The 20,206-nt window shown below is 36.8% G+C and overlaps 2 protein-coding genes across 6 annotated transcripts in view; one reads left to right on the plus strand and one right to left on the minus strand.

The window, feature by feature from the left end:
- Positions 1 to 12,144, minus strand: part of VEZT (vezatin, adherens junctions transmembrane protein) — a 31,977-nt gene extending 19,833 nt beyond the window's left edge. Inside the window, exons 1-2 of one of the 4 annotated variants that reach the window (XM_014060480.2) lie at positions 11,992 to 12,144; positions 151 to 285 (exon numbers count right to left, since the gene is read on the minus strand). In XM_014060480.2, the coding sequence (XP_013915955.2) occupies positions 151 to 285; positions 11,992 to 12,027 (171 nt within the window). In that variant the 5' untranslated portion in view covers positions 12,028 to 12,144. Of the gene's footprint in view, positions 1 to 150; positions 286 to 2,143; positions 2,285 to 11,991 lie in introns of those variants that run through there. The other 3 variants (XM_014060479.2, XM_014060481.2, XM_014060482.2) reach the window with 3 other exon arrangements.
- A 143-nt stretch (positions 12,145 to 12,287) lies between these two features.
- Positions 12,288 to 20,206, plus strand: part of FGD6 (FYVE, RhoGEF and PH domain containing 6) — a 61,109-nt gene continuing 53,190 nt past the window's right edge. For both annotated transcript variants that reach the window (XM_014060478.2, XM_087723341.1), the window contains exon 1: positions 12,288 to 12,536. In XM_014060478.2, the coding sequence (XP_013915953.2) occupies positions 12,524 to 12,536 (13 nt within the window). In that variant the 5' untranslated portion in view covers positions 12,288 to 12,523. The remainder of the gene's footprint in view (positions 12,537 to 20,206) is intronic.

Below are 20,206 nucleotides of genomic sequence, written 5' to 3' on the forward strand. Positions count from 1 at the left end.
AACAAAGGCATTAGCCAACAAATACACAATGTCGCCAACAGCATTTACATGCAAACATGGAACAAGTCCTGTAAAGACAATGCATTTTTAAATAGATACCTGTTATCAAAATTTTCACAGATTATATCGTGTATAACACCACCTACCTACCTCCTGAATAAAACTTACATCCATATCTTTTGGTCCCTCTTTGGATGCGCATTCTTCTGACTTCTGCAACAATGGTGAGCATATTTCAAAATCAGTATGTCCCAGATCCTGTAAGTACTGATAAAGGGGTGAATTCTAAAAAGAAATTAAAAAAAGAAAGAAAGAAGTAGCTTGTTTATAAAGAAGAACTGGAAATAATGATTATAGTTTACTGAACTACTTCAAAACATTAGATGAAAACAATGCATCTCAGAAACAAAAATCTCAAGAAATGACACTGAGGAGGCTACTTTAAAAGTCAACTGCATGTTTTGCTATACAACAGCAGCACTGCAGAAACATGAAGGGATTCCAACTTAAGTATAAGAAAAACTGTTCTCTATTGGAACTACAGGTAGTCTGCAACTTATGACAATTAGGACCAGAGCATCCATCACTAAGCAATGTAGCTGTTGAGTTGCACCCAATTTTATGACTCCCTCCCCCCCAAAGTCATTAGGCAACCCACATGGATATTAAGTGAATTCAGTTTACCCTGACTTTGTTTGTTAGAAGCCTCTGGAAAGGTCTCAAATGGTAGTCACGTGACCCTGGGAGGCTGCAACTGTTGCAAATATATTATGGTTGCAAAGTGCTTGAATTTTGATGATGTGACTGTGGGAATGCTGTAGTGGACCAGTTACAACTTTTGAAGGGTCATAAGTTGAGGACTTACCTGTAGACCTATTCTTGGGAGGAGGAGTTCCTCCGATGAGATTGAGAAGTGCATAGAACTTTGGAAAGGCTTTCTTAAGTACAAAAGAGAGGCGGGGAAAAATTAGGCAAGACATTTATGACTTTGTCAGCCTGTTCGGGTAAACCAAACTAAGTGAGTTAAATCTACTTTATTGTAAAGCTACATTAATAGAATCTTGTAAGTTTGAAAGTAAAAAAATTTCTCACTGCCACATTTAACTGCTTGATCCATTAGGGCAAGTCCTTCCTAATTTTTTTCCTCTAACCATTAAAGCCATTCATGCTCTCTCGCCTGTTTCCTAGGCAGCATCTTTTCCCTCCTTTCCCCGAGTTCATTCCCATGGTCTATTTTTCTAGCTACTAGCAGTTTCTAGCTACTATTTAGTTGATATTAAAAGTACATACACCATACAACATATACTTAATCTTCATACTAGTTACTGCCTTTCATATATTTCATCATGACAACAGGATAATGGATAATTGCCAAAGCCCTGTTAGCATTCCATATTATACTTCACTGAATTAGTCTAGCAATAGAATACTCATTAAATATACAAGATAAAAAGCTATAAAAATATTTTTATAGTAAGATGCTGTAGCCAATTGTTTTTTTGTTTTAGGTTTTTTATACTATATTATAATATCATGAATAAAGACTAAATATTTCCTAAATAAACTGAAATAATCACTGAACTACAATGCCAAAATAAAAGTTAGCAGGTAAGAAAGAATAAGCATACAAAAGATTATAAAAAAGGCATTTAAAGAAAATCATAAAGTTTACTATTGCTTTTCTCACATTACCATCCCTTTATTTAACATACTGAATGCATTCCATAAAAAAGATAAACTTATTTTTAAAAAAGAATTAATTTGAAACTAAGATATAAACACGAACAGTCATCAAATGTATTATCATAACTGCCTATATTTAAGGCATACCAAGAACATTTCTGCTGATGCAAGGTAAAGGAAATGACTAAGACTTTCTCCATTAGGTCCTCCCTACTCCACCCTAATTTATCTCCTGCATACCTAACCTTTTTATTAATGCTTAATTACATAAATTTACAAACTGCTACATATTAAAAGACCATTACATCCTTGTTTAAAGCCACAGTAAAGATGGATCAAAAGTTAGAAGTTAAAGAACATTCTTCAAGAATTACCTTCACCTGTCTTGTGAGACATATTTTAATTGCTAAAATAAATGCAGCTGAAAGTTTATGCTAAAACACATGTCCACAAGACTTACAGGCAAAATGAATCTTGTCTCCTGGAAAATATGATTCCACCTTTCTCTTAAATACACTTCCAGGGCATCCGAGAGAATTTCTTCCACCTCCCAATTTCTTTCTACTTGTCTTTCCAGGATGACTGGAGCAGAAAATCTGACGTATAAATCAGAGGAACTGCACCAATACTTTCATCCAAGTACATTTTTGTGGCATCGAAGCAGAAGCAGCCAGAAGCAGCTCACTAAGATGTTTCTTCTGTTCCTGTGCAATAGGAGGAACCCAGCATCAGCTGATAAGATATGAAAGGCTTTTAGAAAGCTGATGCTTAAAAGAAATGATGCACGTCAATAAAATCTTTTGCAGATCTTGCCAAGCAATTCTATTTAAAAGTCTTAGTCATACGGTCTTGGAGCATAATCATCTTGGTTTACTTATCAGCTAGCAAAAGACTCAAATCTCATTTCAGATAAGTATGGGAGAAGCGGCACTGGACATTTATCTGTTACCATCAATGTGTGAAATTAAGCATTTTATAGAACGCCTAGGAAAGCTGTAAAATGCCAAAAAATGGGAAAGTATCAGAGTATAAAATGCTGAATATTTCACATTTCCTAGGCATTCTATGCAATGCCAAAAGGCAAACCAGCAAAGTGTAAGATACTCCCACTAAAATGTCATTCTAGTCTTCCTTGTTGCAACAAGTAGCTCAATCCCTTTTTTTTGGTAAGAAAGTCTTTTATTTTGCATTTCTTCTTTCATTTTCATATATGTCTTTTCAAGAAAGGGTTAGAAACTCTGACTCTTTTCACGACTATCTTTTCTTTACTTTGCCTAAATAGATCTTGCCATTCTGCATAATGCCTAGGTATTATCTACAATGCTTAGGAAAAGTACATAGTATATTAAAATAACACAGATACTCATATTTTGTCTAAAATGTCACACATTCTACAGATCTCCTAGGCATTCTATACAATGTCAGCTTTTCACACATTGCCGGAAACAAACAAACATACATACATACATAAATACATACATACAAACAAACAATAATATAATAGCAGAGTTGGAAGGGACCTTGGAGGTCTTCTAGTCCAACCCCCTGCCTAGGCAGGAAACCCTATATCGTTTCAGACAAATGGCTATCCAACATCTTCATAAAGGCTTCCAGTGTTGGGGCATTCACAACTTCTGGAGGCAAGCTGTTCCACTGATTAATTGTTCTGTCAGGAAATTTCTCCTCAGTTCTAAGTTGCTTCTCTCCTTGATTAGTTTCCACCCATTGCTTCTTGTTCTACCCTCAAGTGCCTTGAAGAATAGTTTGACTCCTTCTTCTTTGTGGCAACCCCTGAGATATTGGAACACTGCTATCATGTCTGCCCTAGTCCTTGTTTTCATTGAACCAGTTCCTGCAATTGTTCTTCGTATGTTTTAGTCTCCAGTCCCCTAATCATCTTTGTTGCTCTTCTCTGCACTCTTTCTAGTCTCCACATATTTTCTACATCGTGGTGACCAAAACTGAATGCAGTATTCCAAGTGTGGCCTTACCAAGGCATTATAAAGTGGTATTAACACTTCATGTGATCTTGATTCTATCCCTCTGTTTATGCAGCCTAGAACTGTGTTGACTTTTTCGGCAGCTGCTGCACACAGCTGGCTCATATCTAAATGGTTTTCCACTAGGACTCCAAGATCCCTCTCACAGTTACTACTATTGAGCAAGATACCAGCTATACTGTACCTGTGCATTTTGTTTTTCTTGCCTAAATGTAGAACCTTACGCTTTTCACCATTGAATTTCATTTTATTAGATAGTGCCCAATGTTCAAGTTTGTCAAGATCCTTCTGTATCTTAAGCCTATCTTCTGGAGTGTTGGCTATTCCTGCCAGCTTGGTGTCATCTGCAAATTTGATGAGTTCCCAATTTATTCCCTCATCCAAATCATTGATGAAGATGTTGAAGAGTACTGGGCCTAAAACAGAGCCTTGGGGTACTCCACTGCATACTTACCTCCATGTAGATGCAGTTCCATTGAGGACTACACGTTGAATGCAGTTGGTCAGCCAGTTATGAATCCATCCATCCACACACTTCTACTTCATCTAGTAGTAGATTATGGTCTACCTTATCAAATGCTTACTGAAATCCAAGTAAACTATATCGACGGCATTCCTCTGGTCCACTAATTTTGTCACTTTGTCAAAGAATGCAATAAAATTAGTCCGGCATGATCTGTTTTTAACAAACCCATGTTGGCTTTTGGCTATTACTTTGTTTATTTCTAGGTGTTTGCTAATTCCTTGCTTGATTATCTTTTCCAGAATCTTTCCTGGTATTGAAGTCAGGCTGATAGGTTTATAGTTTCCTGGATCTATTTTTTTTCCCCTTTTTTGAAGATGAGAACCACATCAGCTCTTTTCCAGTCCTCTGGCAGTCCCCCGGTGCTCCAGGGTCTCTGAAAGATATAGTTCAGTGGTTCTGAGATCTCGTCTGCCAGTTCCTTCAGAACCCTAGGGTGTAATCCGTCCGATCCTGGTGATTTGAACTCATCTAGGGTAGACAGGTGCTCTATTCCCTATTTCAATTTGTGTCCCTAATCTGATTTTTGTGGTGCTGTTTTTAATAAGTTGGACTGTTTTATTCTTTTGTGTAAAGACAGATGCAAAAAATGAGTTAAATAGTTCTGCTTTCTCCCTGTTGCTTGTCACCTTCTTACCACTTTCTCCCAGCAATGGACCAATTGTTTCCTTAACCTTTTTCTTGTTTTTAACATGTTGGAAGAAGCATTTTTGTTATTTTTTATTTTTGTGGCAAGCCTTTCTTCATTGTAAGCCTTAGCTTTCCTTACTTCATCTTTACAGGCTCAGGCTATGCTGATATTCTGTCTTAGTTATGTCCCTCTCTTTCCACTTTTTATACTTATCTTTTTTGTCTTTCAATTTGACTGAGAGTTCTTTATGCAGCCCTGCTGGTTTTTGGGGGGAGCTGTTATTTTTCTTCTTCATTGGTATTGTGCTAGACTGGGCTTTTGTAATCTCATTTTTCAAAATTTCCCAAGCTTCTTGAGTTGTTTTCCCCTTCAGGATTCTCATCCATGGAATTCTTCCCAAGCTCTAAGTTTATTGAAATTAGCTCTGTTAAAGTCCAAGACTCTAGTTTGACTTTGTTCTACTACTTGTGTTTGCATAATGTTGAATTCCAATATTGCATGGTCACTTGCTCCCAGGGTTCCTACTGCTTCAACACCTTCTATCATTTCCTCTCTGTTAGTGAGAATTAAGTCCAATATGGCTGATCCCCTTGCTTCCTTCTCTACTTTTTGGGAAACAAAGTTGTCTGCTAGGTTCGTTAGGAACCTATTGAATCTTCCACTTGGTGCAGAGTTTGTTTCCCATTTGATGTCAGAGTAGTTAAAATTTCTCATTACTATTGTGGTGTGCTTCCTACATACCCGTTAGCTGACTAGCAAAAAGTTCATCTACTTCTTCTGCTTGGTTGGGTGGCCTGTAGTATAGACCTATGGCAATGTCATTCTCCCCCCCAACCTTTAATATTGACCCAAATGCATTCAAGATAGTTCTCATCGTTGTTGTGCTCTATTTCTGTAGAGATGTAATTATTTTTTATATATAGTGCAACTCCACCTCCTCTTTTATTTGGTCTATTTCTTTTAAATAATTTAAATCCTTCTAGCTGTATGTTCCAATTGTGGGTTTCATCCCACCAAGTTTCTATAATGGAAACAATATCATATCTGCCCTCGTTTACTTGAATTTCTAATTCACCTTATTTATTCCTCATACTCTGTGCATTGGTGTAGAGACATTTGAGTCCATTTTGATTGACCCTGTGTTTACTGTCTACATAACCTGTGTTATGCCTGACTGCCCCTATTTTCTTGCCACTTGTATGATTCGTGCACATGGTATGGCACTCACTATTAAATGCTTGGTTTTGCTTGACAGCAGGACTGATAATCTTACCCACACAAACATCTATGTTACATGTACCGATAACCCTATGAATTTTAGATTGCTGGGGACAGAAATATTCTGTATCAATTAATTCTTTGTCCCCACTGTTCAGTTTAAATGTTTATCCAGAAAATCTGTGAATTTAATGCGAAGTAACTCAGTCCCTTTCTTGGATGGGTGCAAGCCATCTCTTTCGTACAGTTTTTCATTGGACTAGCTGCAGGCATCATGACTAATAAAACCAAAGCCTTCCCTTTTACACCACTCCTTTAGTCACACATTAAACTCTGCTACATGCTGGCCCTTCCCTTTTTGTTCCTTATATACTGGTAAAACCTCTGAAAGATAAGCCTACAATCTACACTACTAACTTCATACCCCAAGCTCTGGAAATCATTCTTCACAGAAAGTACATCTTTTTTGGACAGATTATTTGTGCCAAGATGTATAATAGCATCAACATCACAGTCCTTACTTGCATTCTTGACTATCTTAAGAATACGCCTCTTGTCTTTGCTGGCAGTAGCACCTGGCAGACACCTGACCTATTTTAAAATCTTTCCTAAAATTACATCCCTTACGATTGAATCACCAACCAGGTGACTTCTCTTTTTGCATACCTTGATCTTCTTGTGTGACTGATGTGTGATACCTGGGTCCCCATTTCGCCTTTCCAAAGAAAGTTCTTCATTTTGGACCATGATCCCCTGCTTATTTGAGTCATCATTATCACAACTACCTTGACCTCTCTCTTTAGTGTCCCCATTAAGGGCAGCAAGGGCACTATATTTGCTATGCTGGGTCACAGCAAAAGCTTTGTGTTTATGGTTCACAGCTCTCACCCTGCCAGATCCCACGGTTGTCCAGACTGCTCTTCTCCTGCAGGATCTTTGCGGTAGAGGGGGCTGATAGCGTGGCATCTCCATAGAATGGAATGGCCAAATTGGGCACCTAATTTCTGCTTGGAGAGCACAGATTAGAGATTCTAGATAGGTAATCTGTCTAAGTAGACTAATAATTGGTTTACAAAGGGGACAGTATCCAAATTTGAAAAGAGTACTGTGAAAGACAGGTGCAAAACAGCTATTATATTGAATTAAGCCGGTCATTTTGAAATAAAATAAATAATAAAATAATATATATGATCTAGGCAGTTCTAAATATCAACCTTTTTCTACCTATGTTACAAGTTCTGTTGTTTTTATATAAGAGCCTTTCTCATAAGAGTCACCTGAAGAAACATTCAAAATCTCATTTTCAGAGTCAACAAAATAATTAAATACAAGATTTCAAGAACAAAAAACACACTTATCTCCAAAACTGCTTAATAACTGTGCTCCAAGAAATTATCTTGGTATTTAAAATTATCCTCAATAAATGAATAAATCATACAGATGTTGAAAACATACACAAAGAATAATAAATATTGTCACAAACCATGTTCTTTTCTAAAGACGTAAGCATTTCAATTACGTGATTGTCCTGACTGGAGTCATAAATGGGGGTGATAAAGACTGAGATAGGAACTAGCTTTTCAGGTATTTATTATTTCCTTCCACTAGCATCACCAGAGATCAAAAAATTAACTAAGCTGCAGACCGCAAGTTAGTTATCAAGAGAGATAGCCATATAAAGTCAAATATAAATAAATATTTATGATGTTGGCAATATATTGCTCCAGTATGAGAGCCACTTAGATGAACCAACTACACAGCATGTGGACAAACTGTATCACAACTGAAGGTCCCATATATTGCAATCCTGTTGCTGGAGCAGCCATGGGCTTCAGAATCCACATATTCATTTATGCCACAACAAAATAACTTTTGATCATCCAGAATGCAAAACTAAGTCTTCTGGAGCTCATATTTCCATCATTTACCACTTGTCTGCAAGTATAACTTTCAACTTTGCCTGCCAACTACACAGAGGAGAAAGCCTAGACCTTGCTTGCCCATCAGATCTGTGAGTGCAGCCTTGGGGATAGATCAAAATGACACATTTTGGGAGGGGGGGGACTTTTGGCAGTCTTGCATTAGAGATGTCAAGGCCTGTATCTGTTTCTTGTCATGTTTTTTTCATGCCCATTTCTCACTAGCAAGCTATCTGGATTGCTTTATACTCTCCCCTTGGGATGTTTTTCTTGGACATTACCTCTGACCTTCACAATGCTATTTAGTTGGTAGATGGTCTGTTCTGCTTTCTCTATGCTTCTGAAAGCATAGAGCATTGTTGGTTATTGAGCAAATTTTCCAAAATCACAGTTTGCCCAATTCAATCTTTATGGAAGATTGTAAAGCTGTATTTCTACAACTGGATGTAAAGCTGGATGTAGTTGTCCTCTACCCATCACCCATTGTCAAACATAGAAGGAGGACAAATGTAAATTCAGAATAATTTACATTTACATCAGAATAATTTATAAATAAATTTACATCAGAATAATAACTGCTTCATTCTAATCTAGCAGCAAGACAATGGGCATGATCCTTTCTCTATGGATGAGTTTGTTATATAATAACTCAGTTCATTCTCCACTTGGATGAAGTCATTTCAGGCCAACAATGATTGCCACCTGCATTTTTTGATAAACAGTTCCAAGCCTTCTCTTCTTTCAGAGAATTTGTTTTGTCTAAGAATTATCAGGTTTCTCTGTGCCTCCTTAAAGAGCAACCAATCATGCCAAGGACTCTGACTTCATATCAGAAAGACCCTCTGTGACTATTGTTGGGGATCATGTCTTTGTACTGGATTTCAGTTTTCTATCCAACTGGATACGAAGCTGAATGTCCAGTTTATTGCACCTCTTTCTCTAACAGCACAAATTGAAATATATCCAGTTCTTCACTGTTCTCCTGGTCCTGGAACATAATTTTCCGTTCAAATGGGCAGGGGAAAATAATTCAGTGTAGAAGGCATTTTGACTGTCAACACAGGATGGATGGATTTGAATACTTGATCTACTGTGAAAATTATCCAGAAACTGAATATACTTGAGATATTATTACATTCAAATATCACATTTCCTTTAATAGTTCCATTTGTAACATCTTTATAAGTCCAAATTATCTGACTGGCAATCAAGGTCTTTCTACCTGCCAGAAGTTTTTAATTCTGAGGAATTAAAATATAGAAACATCCCCTTCCATATCATAAAATGGAGGGATTGAGGGGGGGGGAATTATTTTTTTTCAGCTCCAGCCAAAAGAAAAATGAAAATGGAAGAGGTGGCACAGTATCCTCCAGCTACCCATTACCAGAAATAGGGAGGTGAGAAACATGTGATATATCTAGACTCATAGAGGGAAGGAAAAAGAAAATAGGAAAAATATTAGGATTGAAACTCACAAAGAGCAACTGGTTACTAGACTAGAAAGAACCATTATACAAACTTCTCTCAGTTGCCTCTCAAATCCTTTAAGAGACCTGCCAGAATATTCATTTACTCAGAAGGACAGGAGGAAAGGATTAGAATATTCTAACCTGGCCAAATTGTATCTGAGTGTCTTCCACAGTGAAGCTGAATGCTGAATAAAGTTTGGAGAATTATGATTTACTATCAGCTGCTGTGAAGCTTGACAGATAGTTTGCATAAATCTAATTTGCTAATTTTACACTTAATTTTCTGTGTTAACACTAATCAGAAGCATAAAAACCCAGTTAAAATATTATAATAATTGGGATAAATACATCAAGAAAATACCCAATAAATTACATCACAGCATAAAATGTATAACCTCGGAATCTTGAGTATATATACATTGAAAACCTAGCATTAGCAATGTTATAAGCAACAATCCTAGCAATGGTATTCTTCAAAAAGAAAAAATGTGCATGTCGGAAAAATATCCTATAACACAGAATGGTTTGAAAAACCATCAAATGTATTTTGCTTTTTAGTCTACATGTCAGTAGGGACCATTTCAAGTTTGCACATTTTTGCTCTCATCCTCAATAAATCCCTTCTCCATTTTTTAGTTAACTATAGTCACTTTTATATTCTGTTTTGGATGCTGAGACCATATCTTCTGAGGGAGATATTCTTATCAGGTAAGTTTTTTCCAGAATGAAACTAAGCAATTGTAATTGGATCTGCAGACCTATGTAAGTTCCCATAGTAGACCCTCTGGACATTTGGGCTGTACAAATACACATGCACTTTTAAAAAACCCAATAGTTTTCAATTACTAACAGTTTAATATCTGAATAGTACTATAAAATCATAATGATAGCTTCTTAAATCTATAAACCATTCAAACTGATATTAGAAGTTTCCAATGCTACTTTTTTCATGAATATGAGAAGAGCAAAGCAGAATGCTAAGTAACAATACAGTACAGTAGATACCTTGGTATTAAGTATTGAATTTAAGACAGAAGCCTTGTTGTACAAAAATAATTTGATGTGATTTGCAATTGTTTATTAACACTATATTTAGTTTTGGATGCAAAATTTAAATGTGCTCTTACATCCATATTTCAATAGTTAATGCTGACATATATTTTTTTCTCCTTAAAAGGTTTAAGTTAGCTAAACATTAGTGTTAACAGTCTCTAATCAATACTGTAGAAATACCACTATCAAAATAATAAATATATAATAATGTAATGAATTACTCATGCCTTAAGCTACATTCATTATCATAAACTACTTAGCAGCCATTTTAACAAGCTGCAGACTTGTGCTTCATCCAACTGTAGCCCAGCCAGCAGCCACTCTGTTATACTACCTTATTTTTATTGCAGCTGATCACTATACTGTAATGTTCCCCCCTCCTTTCTTTGCATTATGTATTTTATGTAACGTTGAGAAAGAGATTATCTCACTAAGAGTCAATCTAGGCTTCTGCAGCATTAGTATATATTAATCACATAGTACCTGTTGCATTAATACTAATGCAGTGGTGATATTTAATTTTTTTATTATTTTGTTCACATACAATTTAAAATTGATAGTATTTCCAAAGCAGAATTCAGTTACCGGTATATTCTTCTAGTGAGCTATATTATAGAGGGAATGTGGGAGAGAATAGTAGAAAAACTTTTGGTCTTATTACTAAGTTTTCAAAATCAATAGCTCATAGGGAGCTTTTATATACAGAGAATAGAATTTATAAACTAACTTAATTGAAATAATCATCTATTTTTATCAATTCTATCACTTCTATCCCATTGATTGGATTTGAATAGATCAGGCTAAAGATTCCCCTAATGTTTTCTAGCAAACCAATTAATATAGTTAGTTTTTGCATGTTTGTTGTGTCATTTTGGTTCCAGATTACAAACCATCTTGAGTCCCAGATAGTAACCAATACACAAAGTTTTATACAAATAAACAAAGGGGATATCACGTGGTAATTCATATATCATGAAGAAAGACCAGTTCACTAAAATGTGTCATAATAAAATGCTTAGCACTTATGCTTCCAGAGGATACTGTTTTGCTGAAAGCAAGTAGTATTACCTCGCTGCAAATACGCTTTATTTCTGGGAGATCTGGTGTGAAACCTTTCCTCCAATTGTTCTTAGGTTGCGATGGTACGTTCGCACTGTACTCAGTGAGACTTACTTCGAACTAGACATGAATAATCTGCTAGTCACACTTTGGTTCACACCAAACTTCTCCAACTCAATTAATACCACTATTCCTTCCCTTCGGAGACGAGGTTTCACCATCAGAGACATGGCTGGATACAACCGCCCTGGGAAATCTTCCTCCTCCGCCTCCGAGGGCCCTGCAAAGAGCTCCACCTGCCCTAGCCACGCGCCCGTTCTACGACGCCACCTCGTTTCGCCAACGGCACCGTCAGGGGGGAAAAAAAGTAGCCTCTCCATCTCTACCAACAGGCACCCAAAACCTCTCCACCGGCCCCTTCGGCTACGCTACGCACCTCAAACACCACTTCGTCGTCAAACTCCGGTGTCATCCTTCTCCGCCATCCGTTCCCCTCTCCTCAGGCACCATGGGAAAGCGAGTCCGCCGAGCTCGCCGTAATAATCCCCCCACCCCCCCGACAAAGCCCCACCGCGGCGGCCCAACAATTATGGCTACCCAATAGCCACTGCGGGGAGAAGGGGAGGAGAAGAATCTGTGGCGTTGCTGCGCAGATTGAACGGGCCTAGGAGGTCTAGCGGAGGAGGAGGGCGCCTGCACTGACGGCATCTTACCTGCAGGGGGCTCTGTGTTGCAACTCGCGCGGGGTAAATCAGGGAACTTCGCTTTTAGACGGCAAAGACCGTCAGAACTCGTTCGGTCCGTCAGTCTTCCTCTCTTCGCTGCGGGAATGTTATACAGGAACCGGAGCGACGGGCTGCGGTTTTCGGCGGACTTTACCCTGCTATGCAGCCACTGTGAGAGGGGTTGTTATGCATTAAAGGGGGACAAGGAGCGGTGCGAGGCAAAGCGCATGGAAGTGAGGCACCATGAGTTCAGCGGGTAAGTGCTCGGCGCGACGAGCGGGGCGCGAAGTTAAAAGCGCTGGGAACTTTTCTGGCCACCGCCACCGCCACAGATGTGGCGGGTCAAAGTGCAGATTTTAAAAATGCCCCGTGCCAGCTGTGCAAGAGGGACATAATGGGAGGAAATGGCTTCCCCTCCTCGGAGCCCTCTCCGCTTCTTGCTCCTGCCTGTTCCTTAAAGCTCCAACAGAGATGGGAGGTGGCTTAAGGGTCTACTTGCGAGAAACCCCAACTCGGGGTTGGAAGTGCGACTCTTTTTCCTTACCTGGCGTTTGCCTTCATTTCTGAGTTTTTTGTTTCATTACCCAAACCAGGTAACTTCACTTACCTAACTGCTACTTACCTAGTTTGTTGCCTAGTTTGAGTAATGAAATGTCTGCAAGAAAACAACCAAGCTCAGGGAACACCAAGGATTTCTTTGTTTTCTTATCTTTCCTGACTCTGAGAGAAGCGGGGAAGATCAACTACCCACGAAATAAAAGTTATCGGGGACTTGCATGCCCTCTAAATTTATTTTATTTCTCAGCCCCTGTTCTTATCTGTTTGTGAGATCTGTGTTATTAAGTTTTCCTAGTGCGTGTTCTTCAGAGCGACAGCAGAGAGTGAAAAAGCAATTCTTTCTGAACTGTTAAATATTATCTAATAAAAATCCCCCCTCCCTCGCGATCTTATCAGTTGGGAAAACGAACTTTCGGCTGAACTACACTTTCTTTCGTTGTTGCCGGGATTGAGACCTATAGGCTAACACATCTGGAGGAAAGCTGAAATAAACAAACCCCCAATTTCCTGCCTTCTGTAGTTGGAAAAGAATCCATTTTTGCTCTGTGTTTTCTTTTTCTTTTCCCACCCTTTTTGGGTGTGTGGAGATCACCTTAAATAGATCCGGGAAGTACTGTATGAAAAAAAAAGACTTTACACTTCTTTACAAGAAGACTTAAGGATGAAAACTTTTATATGATATGTGTTGTATGTGTAAGAATTTAGATCACACTTATGTGTAGCTGTATTTTGTACAGATATGTAAGGGAATGATTTAAGAGATCCTTTGTTGAAAATTTACACAAGTATGTTGAGGCAATTGTTAAGGGCACTTTGATATTAATACTTTTTGTTGACATTTTGAATAGTGAATATGAAAGTAACTCTAAAGCTGTTAATTACAAATAAGAGTTCAGGAATGGATTTGAAATACCCTAGTAAGAGTTTTGTGATTTAAACTTTGCTGTGCCACTCAAAAAAGATAATTGTTTATAATTGTTTTCTTATCTCTGCCTAAGTCATTGGCATGGTTTTGGCTATGTTACTTTCATGTGAATGCCATTGCTCTTGTCAGAGAAAACATTATTTTTGTTTCAAATGTGGGAATTCACACGTTAAATAGTCTTCAATGTGTTTTTAAACAGTGTATTTTGAGAGTAAATCAAAGGTGTTTTTTTAAAGAAACACCTGGTGATAACCTGAAGATTACCTATTAGTTTACTTATACAACAATCATATACATGTTTATTCAAAAGTAAATTCCAGGGGAATCAGTATAGCTTAAAGGGTGCCTTCTATTGACACACTAAATACTGTAGCAGACTACCCAATTACATTTAAATAGCATATTTTAACAAACACAGCCCGCTAAATTAGTTTATGATCACTGTATTGTGAAAACAGCTATTTCTTGAGAGCATGTAAAATTGAACTTAATCAGAAAATCAGCCACTGGTAGACATATAATTATAATAGAAAGTTTAATTACTTTTGGCCAATATTTTGTTTGCATCATACTTAATTGCAAATAATTGAATTTACAGTTTTCTTCTTGAAGTCAACTTTTTGGATTTCATTATTTTCTTATAAATGTATATAGAATTGAAGAGACTGCCTCATAAAATATATGGCATAGCAGTAATTGTGTTATTTTGTTCTCTGGGTTTGACATAGGAGCTGTCAGTACTAAAATGGTCTGAATAATAGTGCTTTACTGAAAAACATACCATATTTTCACTGGCAGTGAAGCAAACAATTGGATTAAAAATAGTTGATAAGCAACTTCATCATGAAGTGTGTATCAATATGTATCTATGATATCTTCCATGTTGTTCTAGTGTGATGAAGAAATGGAACAGGAACAGTTTATCTGGATGCAGCTATTTTAGTCTGTTTCTGTAAACATGTATATATACTTGTGCTTGTATGCTGTATTTTATTAGTCTATAAAGTTGTACATTAGTATTTATGAACTTATTTGTGCATGAACTAACCAGAATTGTGATTATACAGCTTCCTTTTTTTCTACTCAGGAATAAATATTTCTATATTAGGAAGGAGCACAGTCAGACAAGAAAAGTGATATGGAAAAGTCATAGAATCAATATAAACATGGTAGTCTAGAAATTTATGGACCTTTGGAATTTAAATGGATATTGAAAGCACCACTAGATTTTTGATAGTGATTGTTGTCTATATGATTAAGTCTGTATAGCACTAAAGCTCAAATTCTTATCTGTTATCTATTTGGTGATACTGACACATAGCTTATATTCTGGTTGAGCTCTGGACTTTGTAAACTGTCGCCATGTAATGTTTGATCAAGCCCCATATCTCTTACTTTTATTTCTTGCCTTATAGTTGTTGCATAGTTGTCTGTAGGTATATTTTAGAGTATTGTTAAGTTTCTTCCTTTTCGTTTATTTTTTTAAAGATTCATAACTGCCATATAAATATATAAAAAGTTGTTTTTGCTTTCAGTAATGTTATATATTTTCTAAAACAATATTGGGTGATAGAAGTAAAAAAGAAATGCTATTAAACAGCTATTTTTAATAAATGCAGGTAGTCATCTATTTGCAAGCATTGGCTTACTGACCTTTTGGAGTTACGATAGCATTGGAAAACTGACAATCAATACTTGCACTTACAACCATCACAACATCCCTATAGTCATATGATAAAATTTGTGTGGTTGACATTTGGAATTTATTTATAATGATTGCAGCATCACAGAGTCATATGATCACCATTTGCAACCTTCCCAGACGGCTTCCAAAAAGCAAAATCAATGGGGAAAATAAGATATAAACCTTGGGAGGATGGAAGTCAACCTTGAGTCGGTTAGGATCAAATACCTGCACTGCACAGAATTAGCCTGCAATACTGCATTCTAATCACTGTGCCACCAGGGCTACTGGTAGAAGGGGTAGAGAAGTCGATCAAGGTAAAACTAGTAATTTTCTGGGCTTGCAAATCAGCTTCAGGTCTTGATTTTAAAGTTGTTTGAAAGCTAGGAAGAGGTAACATTGACAGAGCAAGAGTATATGAGTTAACATCTCCTCCTACTTTTAATTCTTATTAATTGAAGAAAAGTGTTGTTTTCAGTGTTCTTTTTGAAGATTGTTGACATCTTCTAGATTATGACTGTTCATTAAGAGGCAAAAGACATGATTATGAAGAGAGAACGTTAAAAGTCTATCCAAATTTCCTTTTTTAAGAAGCTGCTCTTGGTTGAGCACTATAACTCATATGACTGTTTGCAGGTAAAATTGGAAGAAAACTTAGTTAAATGCAATTGGCTTAATTCTTGTAGACATTGCTTAAAGCACTCTCATAATTTTGATGCATATGGAATTTCTATTTCTTTGTGGATTGTGTTAAGTTTGTGTTAGTTCCTGTTAGCTTTGGCTCTAGGTTACCCATACATTTTCTAGGATTTGCGGAGTCAGCTGAAAGGATTTGTTTATTTTTTGAAAATGGCAGTTAGTAGTTTTAGCAGTGGTGAAGTTGGAATGAACGAGTGCAGGTTTTTTCCCTCCTGAAACTCAATTCATGCTTTGTTTAGAATAAATATTTGTGCTGAAGTATTCCAGTATTGAGATAGGTTTCAACATTTATTTAATTTAAACCCACTTTTCTTCTCAGAAGGCATTCAAGATTGATTATCCTTTTTAAATTATTCATTTAATTTAGATTCTGTTGGGTTTTGAATATATTTTGGTCATTTTCTAAAAATTTACATGGTAACTTCTTTTCTCCCTTTTTCCCTCTCTTAAAGAACATCTTCCGGGAATTTGTGAGTCATTTCCTTTTATGTTTACACTTTTAAGCACCTGAAAGATATCACAGCCATTGGAAAAACAGCATATATATATATATTTAAAGTTTGCATCAAACTGGAAGAAGAATTGTGTATTTTTGTTGTGCATAATGTTAATAGCCATTATGGGAGAGCAGTGGTAAGGAAACATTTAATTAAGAAATTAAGAAATAAAATAAACTGATACCTGAATAAAAGAAATTATTTTATAATGAAGCTTGAAGAATACTGCTTCACTGGCAAAAGTCTAGGGAAATATTTGTTGCAATTCCCTTTGTGTATAAGAAACTGCTTTTATTCTGAGATTTTAGAGATAGTTTTACATTTGAAAGCTGCCACTGACAAATTATTTACTATCATGATTGAGCAAAGAAGTCTGAAGCATTTTGAAGGAGAAATGAATTGCTAAACCCCGCTGACTGTGATTCATACTTGATAAAACTTTTTGTAGGATGTATATTTGATGATAAAATCAAAAGACAAGTTTCAACCTGAGGTAAATTGAACAATAAAGGAGTCGTGAATTAATTAGAACTGTATGTGACTGCTAAACAATTTGGGGACTTTCCTGTGAAAAATATTCTTTTATGAGATCACTGATAAACTCTTCACCTTAATTTATATAACCGAAATTGATTTAATAGAATCATGACATAGGGTAAGATTGAGAGAATAAATATTTATTGAAAATACAACTTGAGACAATGGAAACATGAAGCTATAACTTCTACTTTGTTTCCCCCGAAATAAGCGTTTGGCCTTATTTTCGAGGTGGTCTTATTATTTTTAAGGTGCAGAAAGCCCCTTAACATCGGCACGTGGATCAGCTGATCCAGAGAGGGCCAGAAGTTCTGTCTCTGTTTCTGGCACACTCTTTCCAGCCCTAGCATCGCTGGGCCTGCCACTCTTTTTGCGGCCGGCACTAAGGGAAGAGGTGTGGTAGCTAGGATTTGTGGGAGTGGCCTCCTCAAGGCCATTCTGGGTGGATGGCAGTGCATGTGGGGTGCATGGGACATGTTCCCTTCAGGTAATGGCGGGGAGTGGTTATGCATGCATTTAAATATTTTAGGGGAGGACTTATTTTGGGGGGAGGGCTTATTTTAGTGCATGTGCTCAAAAGCCCAATTGAGGAGGAGGGCTTATCTGGGGAGGACTTATTTTTGGGGAAACAGTGTAAGTATGCAATTTTCATTTTGAAAATTAATCATGCAGGCCACATGACCACGGAGACTTCTTCGGACAGCGCTGGCTCTTCAGCTTTGAAATGGAGATGAGAACTGCCCCCTAGAGTCAGGAACATCTAGCACATGTTTGCAAGGGGAACCTTTACCTTTACCTATAAAGGCAAAGGAGCTATTTGTATATGGCAGGTTTATTCAAAAATAACTTATTTTTTCCAAGAATCTATTTTCTGCCGTTAACATGTGATATCAGAAAAATATGTGTCTTGTGTAAGGAATTGTAGACAGGTGCTATAATTAAAGCCCCATATATTCCAGAACACTTTGCTTTTGAATATAAAGTGCTGTATAACTCATGAATGAAAGAGCCTATAGTTTTGTTGGTTTGTTATATGTGGGTGTTACTGCTTAAGTTTCACTAAAGTGGATAAATCTAGGAAGAGTATAAAAGCTGCTGAATATGTAGTCTCTTGCTCTAAGCTACTAAGAGACTTGTTTTTTAAAATACTTCTGTAAAACCTGTATAGAGGCCAAAATGATAAAGCTGTGTAGGATGATTTTTCTTCTTATAGTTACATTCCAGCTTTCTTCTGAAAATTTGAGATGGTATATATGAAGGCCTGTCATTATCACCACAATTTTCTGGGGTAATTTGAACTGAGAGGTAGTGATTACTCAAAAGTAACATTATGAGCATTCCATTGTCAAATATTAATGAATCCAACTCTTCCCAACACTGTGCAGTATTGATTAAATTAGAAAGTTGTCTGAAAGAACTATCTACAAATAGGTCTGTGGTCCATTAGTGTTGATTGTTTCTTAAATTGTTATAAGTTACACTATATCAGTGTTTATGATTAGGAATGAATAAGCTTGGAAATTAGAAAGATAGTGTGTGATTATTATGACAGAACTTGTTTGTCCTGAATATTAAGAAAAATGAAACATTTAAAATTGGAGATGATGCATTGTCTTCAGGTTTGCTCAGTAGCCTAGATGTTTTAGTCTTCAGAAGAAAGAAGGAATCTTCAGTTGCCAGCTGGAGGATATAGTATCAGTTTATACATGCAGCTTTCTATAGAAAGGTGGAATTTTCTAACAAATTGAGAGCCTAACAACAATTTTTGAAACTTCTTTTATTATGGCCAAATTGAAATCACTTGTTAGACATAGCTAGTGCATAAAAAATCAAATATGATAGAAAATAATGTAGAAGAAAATACTCTTTGCCAATTGTGTATGGTAAGCTGCTAAGATTTGTAGTTCAGCAACATCTGGTAGGATGTTGGTTTCTTAAACTGAATTACAATCTTTAGAGAAATGAAGCAGACCAATTGGGAAATTCACATATTAGCTGAGCTTGCATATCACAGTTAGTTATGCTATTGACCTGTTTCATGTATTTTTAGCAATTTGGTTTCTTCAGTATAGTTGAGAACTTAGCATATTGTATGAACCAGCCACTTGTGGTACATGTGCTTAGTAAGGGATAATGATTAAGCAAGTAATGTGTAAGTATGATGTAAATCAGGGAGTCATAAAATAGAAGTGGGAGTGAATGTGATAGTACTTTGTTTGAAATGTTCTGAAATTGACATATTTTATCAGATTTGACTGTCCATTTTAGGAAAAAAATGATACCAGTAAGTCAGTTGCAGGTGTGTAAGAAAAATATATTGGCACATGGAGACTTGAAAATCTTCCATATCTTCCAAATCAGCTGGCCGGTGCATACATGTCCGCCAGAGCTGAGGGCTGCCGTGCTGGCAAATATGGCTCCGCATGCCACCTGTGGCACACGTGCCATAGGTTTGCCATCACGGTTCTAGAGAGTTCCCTAGTTTAGAGATGGAATTGTTACCTCATCCATGATTAAAGATAGAATATTTCTGTGGTTGAGATGGACAGTTGGATATCATCAGCATACAAATAGTACTGGATCCCAAAATGACAGATGATTTTACCCAGTGCTCTCAGGTGATCTTAATCAAAAAGGGCAAAAGTATCAAGCCTTCAGCTCAAACGATAAGCCTCAGGCTCAACTTCTCCCCTGAATTAATACTGACTGGAATCAACCACAGAAAAAAGGAAATAACAATAGTACTTAGACTTGAGTCTCCTCCGCATAGTGGCATAATCAGTATAAAAGAATATGGTGATTAATAATATTGAAAGCCTCTGAGAGGTCAAGATGAACCAGGAAGGATGGACACATCATACCCATTCTGGCTTTGCCAAAGGTTCTTTAGAAATGTAATCAATGGCACCAAGTGCCCCAATCAAACCCTACTGAAATGGGTAAAGATAATATGGAAACTGAATTATGAACCAAAGACAGATGGGTGGTATCTAAATTTGACAAATAAATAAATTTCTGTTTGTGTT

The sequence above is a fragment of the Thamnophis sirtalis genome, unplaced genomic scaffold (genome assembly GCF_051295495.1).
Source record: "Thamnophis sirtalis isolate CommonGarterSnake01/CBP01778 unplaced genomic scaffold, rThaSir2_p1.2 scaffold_9, whole genome shotgun sequence".
NCBI classification, from domain to species: domain Eukaryota; kingdom Metazoa; phylum Chordata; class Lepidosauria; order Squamata; family Natricidae; genus Thamnophis; species Thamnophis sirtalis.